The following is a 9788-nucleotide window of genomic DNA, read 5'->3' as shown; positions in this document are numbered from 1 at the left end:
GCTGCTCTTACAAAGGTGTGGATTAAGATAAAAAATGAGGATAATGATCAATGTGATAGGGAAGACGACATTCCGTTGTCTGAATTGAATAACGAAGTCTTTTTTGAAATGATAAAAACTTAATAAAAAAGTTAATTACCTTGGGGACATTTTGGTAAACTTTTTCCAGATTCTGCTGTATATAATACATACATAAGTTCACATTAAAAATGGGAAAAAATATATGACGTTATAAAATCTATCGATGCACAGTCTTGAAGGTCACTTGCAAAATTAATATAAAAACCAAAAATGTTGAACTTATATACGTATCTATATATTAAAACTTGCTTAGTAAATAACAAACTATAAAAGAAATGTTGTGCCAGTTTGTGTTTAAATTATAAATATTGGGCAGTTTAAGGGCGTTACAAGTTACTGAGAAGGAAGAATCTTAAAATGCAATTTATTTATTTTGGAAACGGAAAGACACCTAATAGATTTGGATCGCTAGTCTTGTCTGTGTGAACTCATCCTAGGATCTGTAATTTGCTTTCTGTCTATCTTGTGGCATAACTACTATATACAATTACACGGATAGTTTTTTTTTACTTTCTTTACAAATGTTGTTTCTTTTTTTTTATTAAATGTGCTCTTTCTTTTATTCCCATTCTCTCATCGCTGCTTCTTTGTATTAGTAGTCAGTGCTTTTCGTTAGAACTTGCTGTAGCCTGGGCTTTTAAAAATATATACGACTATAGTTTATATTTTTGTTAATTTGCCATCTGACTGTAACTTACATACTTGCTTATTTGCTTCACTCCCCTCCCTCTTGGCAGCCCATTTGGTTCGCCCATTTGTGCCTTTGACAAGAGTTAGGCAAACACACACCAGCACAGGCATCCTCGCACACACACCAATTTGGAGAAATACACACATATGGTTGGAGCAACATTTAGGTTTACATTTAGCTACATTTACATACATGAGGCTAGACTTGTAATTTACTTGGAGTTTTACTTGTTCATGTTGTTGTTGTCGCAGTTGCTGCTGTGTTTTTGTTGCAATTATTGTTGTTGAGGGTTTTCATTTCAAAGTGGGGAGGCATGTTGTCTGTCTTCTGTTTTCAGCTTTTTTGTTACTCGGTCTGGTTATTTACAATGTATGTTTAGTTAAGTTTAGTTTAAGTTTGCGCTTAGCCTTTAGTTGTAGTGTTTTGTTTAGGGTTAATGCCTAGGGTTTGTCGTCTAGGCCTAGAAGTATACTTTAGTTACTTTTACATTTTGCATTTGCAGTTTCATTTGCAGTTGCTTGAGTGCAGTTTCTATTTAGTTTTATTATCTTCATTCGCTTTATCTTTTATCAGACACTATCACAAACAATTCTTCGCTCGCTTCGCGCGCTCTTCACGCTCCTCACTCTCCTCACGCTCGCCCGATATGCAACCAGCCGGTACTCGTAATAAATCTTTGAATCTCGATGCTACTACTTTACAGAGAGAGAGAAAAAAAAAAAAAAATTTATAGTCGTTAAGCTTAGTCAGTTCATTCTGCAGGAATCGGGTGGCTGGTGTTTAGACATCGGTGCCACAACCCTCCTGGTAACCCTCGTCGGGAGAGTTGCGGCTGCTGCTGATGAGGGCGCGTTTGAGAGCCGTTACGGGCGGCAGCACCGGCACGCCCCCTTTCTGCCAGACGCGTATTGTCTTCGCATTGATGGGCTGCCCGTTGGGCAGTATGGAGCAGGAACTGGAGGAGCTGGCAGGTGCTGGCGGTGGAGATGAGGAGGCCGATGAGTTGCCACCGCCGCCGCCGCCGCCCGCATCGTGAAGTCGTGGCAAGGTGCGACTGCTAAAGTGTGGGCTGCTGTGCGTGCTGCCGCCGCCGCTGCCTCCTCCGCTGCCGCTGTGATTAAGCGTCGAGTTGAGCTGCTGCTGAAGCTGCTGCAGCGGATGCATCTGTAGGAGATGATTGTGCTGGTGCTCCGCGCCTGGCACCAACGGCAGGCCGTAGTCGTTGGGATAGCCTGAAGATCCGGATAGATTGGTGGTAGCCGTCGAGGTGGTCGAGTGTGCGCCACTAGGTCGGGGAGAGCCCGAAGTGGAGCAGCTGGCCTGCGCCTGTCCAGTCCCTCCGGCGCCGCCCGCCTGCTGAAGAGTTGCATTGAAGTGGGTGCGTGGAAACGTCTTGCTGAAGTAGTCCGTGGAGCGCTCGTGCAGATCGTACAGCTGTGTGGAGTCTATGATGGGCGTCTTGTCCGTGTAGCGTTTGAGGAATAGATCATCCGCGGAACTGGCGCCTGCCGGCGTATGCTCCCACAGGCCGGATGGGTAGAGCGAATCGCAGCCATTTGCCCGACTGTATTCACCACTGGAGGCAGCAGCATTCGCCACACCCACCAATTCGGCCGACAATATGGTAGGCACCTTCAAATCGACATATTCGTCGCTGCCAAAGCGTTTCGTATCGTTGATCAGATCCGGATTGTTGCCCGCCGAAGCCGTAGGCGAGATGAAGCAGCTGGCCGTGGACAGCACACTGCCAGCATTCTCATAGCTATTGGTGGAGTAGGGCAGATCCGTGAGTCTGGGCGGCTTCTGCACAGGGTTTGCACTGCGCTGCTCCATAAGGTTAAGGCTGGCGCCATTACCACCACTGCCACCACCTACAGCAAGGCCACGCCCGCTGCCCTTGCGCTCGAGCGTGCCGGCAGCTCCGTCGATGCAATTGGCCACAGCACCATTGGCAATAACGACGCCTCCAATACTGCCATTGCCCGTAACCGGTTGTGTCTTGTTCGTGATGGAATTCTGGTGATTCACCGACGTGATGACCTCCATGTGGTTGGGCGTCTTGCTGTCCGCATAGGGCTGGCGCTTGACACGCAACAGCAGGCACATGGCCACGGCGAGGGCGAAGACTATGAGGGCGACCAGTGCAGCACTAATGCCCACTATTTGGCCACTGCCCAGGGAGGCCATGCCCGCCGCCCGCATGCTCACGTGCAACGTGAAATTTGCCTCGGCCGTGCCCGCACGATTCTCGGCGACGCAGTAGAATTCGCTGGAGTCGGTTTCCTGCGCATTGGTGAGCACGAGACGTGAGCGCTTCTCAAAGCCGCCCAGTTCCTCGAACATGTGGACGCGTTGGTAGGCGCTGAAGGCGCTGTTATTGGCCAGCAAGCGTCCATTCCAGTACCAATTAATGCTGGCCGCGGGCACGGCGCGAGCTCGACAGGTTATCGAAGCATTTTCGCCCATCGCAGCCTCCACATAGTGCGAGATGGGGAGCATTTCGGGCCGGCAGGCGAAGTCGTCCACATGCAGTTCGGCAAAGGTGCGATCGATGATGCGCTCGGGGCCACCCGAGCATACAGGTGCCACCGGGTAGGGTATGTTGCGCTGCATGAGCCACAATTTGGCGTCTCTTAGTCGACAATCGCATAGCCAAGGATTATCGTGCAACTCGATGCCATGTAGGCGACTCAAAGTCTCTATGGTTTTGGGCAACAGCTCGCTTAGCTTATTGCCATTCAAGCGCAACAAGGTGAGGCCCTGGAGTCCTGCAAAGGCCTGCGGCGATATGCTCTGTATGTCACAGTGGGACAAGTCCAATTTGTGCAGCGCCGGTGTGCTCGCAAAGGCCTCTGCATCGATTTTGTGTATATGGTTGGAGGCCAGCGTTAGTTCGCGCAGCGACGAGATATAGCTGAGTGCCAGCGATGGCACCACCACCAACAGATTATGCGATAAATCCAACTCGACCAGATTTGTCAGCCCCTTGAAGGTCTCGCGCTCGATCTCGCCGATCTTGCAGTTGCGCAGATATAGCTTTTGCAGGTTCAGCAGATTGGCGCGCACGAACTGCTCGTTCGAGAGCGTCTGCAGCTTGTTGCCCGACATGTCCAGCACCTGGGTGGATGGATCTATATGTTCGGGTATTTGGATGAGTAGACGATCGATGCATTCCACAGTCTGTTTGCCGCCTTTCCACTTGCAGGCGCATACCGTTTGGCAGCTGCTTAAATGCGGCTGCGGCTGCACCTCGTCATGATGGTTTTGGTGGGGCAGTTGAAAGGGCGCCATATAGTCATCCGTCATCGGTTGACTATCGGCTATCGGATATACCTCATTGTGCTGATTGTTGTTGCTGTTCTCACGATGTGCGGGCTTGCCATGTCCATTGATGTTGCTGCTGCCGCTGCTGCTGCCGCCGCTGGCATAGAGCCGCAATTGGTTGCCATTGTTGTTGTTGTTGTTGCTATTGTACCGATTGCTGCTAGCGGGTTGCAGTTGCAGCAAAAACAACAGCACGAGCATCAGCATCATGCAGCTGACCCAGCCCGTGAGTCTCAGCTGCGGGCTAACCACCTGCCCGAGTTGTTGCCTCTTGATATGCATATTGCTAGCCTCTGGACTCGGACTTATAGATGTGCTTTTTGATATGTGTTCAGTCATAGATATATGTAGTTGTAGTTGTTCTTGGTGTTGCTGTTGTTATGTCATGGTGTTTCCTTTTTAATTATGTTAAAAGAACATCGCGTTTGTCTTGCTTCCCAACAAACAATGAAACAGAAAAAAATGGAGACAACACAAATGCAAAAGAAGAGATGTTTCGTGTTTGCGTTTTTCGTCACAACGAAATTTTCGTTTGTATTCTTCTTCTTTTATTATTATTTTATTTTCGTGCGTTTCTTTTTTTTAAGGGGGAAGAAAATGTTCAAAAATTATTGGCCAACCGGAAAATTGATTAATTGCCTTGGCTTGGTCGGCTGCAGACTCGACACTCTGCAGACATTTAATGTTGTTGTCGGTTTGGTTGCGAATATTTTCATGTTTTGGCGTAATTAGCGGCGCCTGCCGCACCGTTATTTATAGCCCCACACTAGGCTCCGAAATTTGGTGGTGGCGGACAGTGAGTGGCTCGTGGGGAACGAGAGGGGCGTCACAGGCCAGCAGATGATAATCGTTTTCCGTTGCGAGCGATAGCAGAAAGGCTCACACGCACACATATATACGCGCACACGTACGCCACACTCACGCACGCACGCACGCACGCTCGCACGCGGACGGGCGGACAGGCGGACGGCCAGGCAGGCTCACAAAAAAGGGACTAACGAGCGTACGCTGGTGCCTGCCTCACGCTTTTACGCAACTTGTGCCGCGTTTCCCGACAACTTTTTTTTTGCTTTCGCTTTTCGTCGCTGCCGCTGTTGTTGTTGCTTTAGTTGTTGCTGTTGCTGTTGCTTTTGTTGCTGTTGCTGTTTGCTTAGCGCATTTTGCCACGCAAAGCTTTAATTTTCATTCGCACGTTACATTCACAAAATTCGCATTTCACATTTCACATTGGCCGCCAACATTCATATTCATATTTATATTCACATTTCGTCTCGCCTCATTCGTCTGCGGACCAAGCACAAATCTCCACTCACACCTCTATCAGTGTGTGTGCGTGTGTGTGAGTGTACAAGTGTGTGAGTGAGTGTGAGGACGTGCTGTAAGGCTATGAGTTTTCATTCACATCCATTTACCGCAATTGCAAATCACGACGAGGTCGGTTTTTTTGTGCTTCTTACTTTTTTTGTTGTTTAAATATATATATTTTTTGGTTGCTTTTCATCGATTTTCAGACGCGTGTCGTTCACACGATTATAACTGTTTCACTTTGAGCAAATTTCCGCTTTGCCTCGCCACTACACAGTGCTCATGATTATCATCATCCACATCATGATCATCATTCGGCGTGATTATGATTTCATCACTGGTGGCTCAAATCATTGGCTCTTCCACAAATTAAGTTACACACGAACGAACGGCGGCAGAGCGCGAACCCAACCGTCCGGCAGCATTTATCGACTTCGACTGAGTCTGAGAAGTCTTGAAGGTAAAGCTAAACCGATTTGCCTCTTCCATCGTGCCTGCCGCACTGGCGTCGTGCGTGAAGTTCGTGTGTCGCCAACAGGAGGGTGGCTGAGCGTGGCGAGAGCGAAAGAGAGTGCTGGGAGAGGGAGCAGTCGTGCCTTTGGCAACTCTGACACACTCGCAACGGCAACGCACAATTCAGCGGTAGTTTGTGTGTGTGCTGTTGCTCTAACCGTTTGAACTTGCCACACTTAACCGTTTGGCAACATCAACGACACAAGATGATCAGCAACAGCACAGCATTAGCAGCATGACTTGACAAGCTCTTGGACCCAATTGTGAGCCACAGCCACAAAGCTGGACAAGCGGGACAATTGTAGGAAAAGAGTTAAGAAGTCCGCACAGAAGTTGTATGCCCTTTAGAGTGCTTTATCAGAATAACATTACTCCTCCATAAAGCAGTAGAAGCGACAATTGTAGAGAAAGAGTTAAGAAGTCTGCGCAGGAAATGTATACCCTTCCGAATGTTTTATCACAATTCACTACCCCTCTATGGTTATGGTGTCTACATATTAATGTTTAATTAATTAATTGTTATTTTAAGAAGGCTTTTATTTTTTATTTTTTAATGTGCTATAACGATGTTTATATGTTTTTATGACAACAAATAAATAATAAATAAATAAATAAATAAATAAATAAATAAATAAATAAATAAATAAATAAATAAATAATAAATAATAAATAATAAAAAATACATAATAAATAATAAATATTAAATAATAAATAATAAATAATAAATAATAAATAATAAATAATAAATACATAATAATAAATATAATAATAACAGAATACCATACATAAATCCATAATCATAAAAATAATACCCTCCCACCTCCTCCTCCTCCTCCCTAATCCCTCCTCCCTCCTAAATCTCCCTCCTCCCTCCTCCCTCTCCCTCCTCCCTCCTCCCTCCTCCCCTCCATCCTCCTCTCCCTCCTACCCTCCTCCCTCCTCCCTCCTCCCTCCTCCCTCCTCCCTCCTCCCTCCTCCCTCCTCCCTCCTCCCTCTCCCTCCTCCTCCTCCCTCCTCCCTCCTCCCTACTCCCTCCTCCCTCCCCTCCTCCCTCCTCCTCCTCCCCCTCCTCCCTCCTCCCTCCTCCCTCCTCCTCCCCCTCCCCCTCCTCCCTCCTCCCTCCTCCCTCCTCCCTCCTCCCTCCTCCCCCTCCTCTCCTCCTCTCTCCCTCCTCTCTCCCCCTCCTCCCCTCACTCCCCCTCCCCCCTCCCTCCCTCCTCCCTCCTCCCTCCCTCCTCCCTCCCTCCTCCCTCCCTCCTCCCTCCATCCCTCCCTCCCTCCCTCCCTCCCTCCCTCCCTCCCTCCTCCTCCCTCCTCCCTCCTCCTCCTCCCTCCTCCCTCCTACTCCCTCCCTCCTCCCTCCCTCCCTCCCTCTTCCCTCACTCCTCCCTCCTCCTACCTGCCTCCCCTCCCTCCTCCCTCCTCCTCCTCCATCCCTCTTCCGCCTCCATCCTCTCCTATCTGCCTGCTTTGGTCCGGTTCCCCCCTCTTCTCTCTAGCACTGCTTGCAATTCATCCGTGTGTCCGCCCTGGCTTGGGCGTTTGGGGGGTTGCCCCCAGGGGTGGTTCCCCTCCTCTCCCCCTCCCTTATTTACTGAAGGGTATAATGAATCAAGACTCAGGCCCAAACTAAGACCCAGTGAAGCATTAAGCGTCACACTAAAAAAATAAACACAAGCACAAAAACTGCTTAGACGACTACGACGAATCCAACGACTCAAGCAACTCCAACGACTCCGACAATGACGACTGCACAAACCAGATGTGTGTGTGTGTGTGTGTGTGTGTTTGTCCGTGTGTCTGTGCAGACGCATTTTTGTTTTGACTGCCCGCCTCTGCTCGAATGACTCACATCCGCTCGTCTTCGCCTCAAACAGGCCTTGTCGCGATCAACTGAATTGAAATTGAATGAATGAGCGTGAATTGCTTGCTGTGTGCTTTGCGATTTGCTTTCTGCGAGTTGCATGCTTGCAAATGAATATCATTTCACAAGAAACAATTTGGAATGCATGGCGCGGCGTTAGAATCAGAAGCCGAGGAGGCGCAACAGCAGCTGCTTGGTTTTGGAGGCAGACAACATTTCAGGGACTGGCGAAATACCCATGCAGTGATAATTCAGTAGAGGAAACACAGAGAAACTCTTTCTTTATTCCCCAGGCATTTCCAATGCGAATATTTCAAGATCGACATTCATTTACATACGTGTAAGTTAGAGAAGAAATTAAATAACAACGCTGTTGAAACAAGTATTTATTCGTAATTAATGTAGTAATTATTTAATCTTTTTGTGTAAGTTCTATTTCATATACATACTATATGTATTTAAGTTACGCTACCAAATTCCGTAAGGGAAGCAAATATGTTGAAGCAATCAGAAAGATTGCTTTAATAATAATAATGGCATATATAGATTTATGTAAATATATGTATATTAATTACTAATGTATTGATTATTTTTAATTTTTTTTTAAATGGTATCAGGTGTTTAGCTAAAAAACTTTATAAGGAAAGCAAATTAATGTAATCAAGAAGCTTGCTTTAATAATAATTATGGCATATGTATATCGTAATTATTAAATATTACATTAAAAAATTAGTAAGCTTAACTTACATATTATTTTTATTGTTATTTAAAATAAAAGAAGCTTGCTTTAATAATAATAATGGCATTATTTAATTAATAAATATTACATCACAAAAAATTAAGCTTAACAAACAATGTGCATTAACTGAGTATTTCTATTGTTTTTTGAGGGAAGCAAATTTTGTAGCTTAAAGGAGTCAAGAAGCTTTCTTCAATAATAATTATGCAATTTGTAAATACAAATTAATTTTTAAATATTACATCATCAACAACACACATTTATTTATTATTATTATTGTTTTATTTTTGAAATCTTAAGCCAATGCTTAACAATTTATCGTTGGAATATTTTAGCAAATGCTCGCAATTGGCATTTTGTATTTTTTGTTGTTAACATGAAGCTAAGATTTTTGTGTATTTATAACGATTTCAGCATTGTTGTAGGAATTTTTCCATTTAAATGCCAGCAAACAGACTAGCAAAGGATGGTTTTAAATTGTTGATTAAATGAATTTGTTGATTTCAATTTGTTGATATATTTGTTCTGTTGTTATCTAGCATTTAAAATGAAAACATTTTCTTTTGACTTGACATTTTGAAAGTATAAGAAAACTATTTCACAAAATTGTGAAACCAGAGCATAAGAACGCACAAAAGTTATTGGCAAATAATGCAAACGATGAAGAAAAATGTAGTCAATTAGTAATACTTTCGCTTCTGTGCATCCCAAAAGAGTAGCAGATACAATTGTTTCAATTTCGAAAAATAACTGAAATAATTTTTTTTGAATTTTTTTGGTCTGCTCTTGTATTCATATATCTCTATAAATTTCTAATGTTCCAGTTAATAGAAATATACTTTAAAATATGAACGATTTAATTTATACAAATTAAATGAACAATGTCTTGAATATTTCTGTTAAATTATTTTGATATAGAATGGGGAATAAAATAAATTGATTCGAATTTGTAAAAAGCTTCATGGCAATTTGTAAAATGAATTGCCAAATGCAATGTAATTAATAAGAGCTCAAGCATGGTCTCTAAAAAAATTGAAGTGTATATCCTTAAGATTTCAATACAGTACTACCTGCAATTGCACAAAATAAATGAAACTGCTCCGATATTTTAATGCTAATCCGAACATATTCGCCCAAGCACTACCAGCCTAGTATATGATTTCAAAAAGCTATGTAAAAACATATTCCTTCAATAATATATTATTTAAAGTAATAATAAGTAATAATAATAACAAGTTCACAAGTAACTAATGGAACACCCTTTATAGTCT

General features: G+C 44.4%; 1 protein-coding gene across 1 annotated transcript; it reads right to left on the bottom strand.

The window, feature by feature from the left end:
- Nucleotides 1-299: 299 nt before the first annotated feature.
- Nucleotides 300-4383, bottom strand: LOC115631760. The gene has a single exon (XM_030528594.1). It carries the CDS (start codon nucleotides 4376-4378, stop codon nucleotides 1553-1555), a length of 2826 nt encoding a protein of 941 aa, XP_030384454.1. The 5' UTR covers nucleotides 4379-4383; the 3' UTR covers nucleotides 300-1552.
- Nucleotides 4384-9788: the final 5405 nt, after the last annotated feature.

The sequence above is a fragment of the Scaptodrosophila lebanonensis genome, unplaced genomic scaffold (genome assembly GCF_003285725.1).
Source record: "Scaptodrosophila lebanonensis strain 11010-0011.00,11010-0021.00 unplaced genomic scaffold, SlebRS2 tig00001412-arrow-pilon, whole genome shotgun sequence".
Classification (NCBI taxonomy): Eukaryota; Metazoa; Arthropoda; class Insecta; order Diptera; family Drosophilidae; genus Scaptodrosophila; species Scaptodrosophila lebanonensis.
The sequence above is the reverse complement of the archived record's forward strand: the minus strand, read 5'-3'. Positions and strand labels throughout refer to the sequence as shown.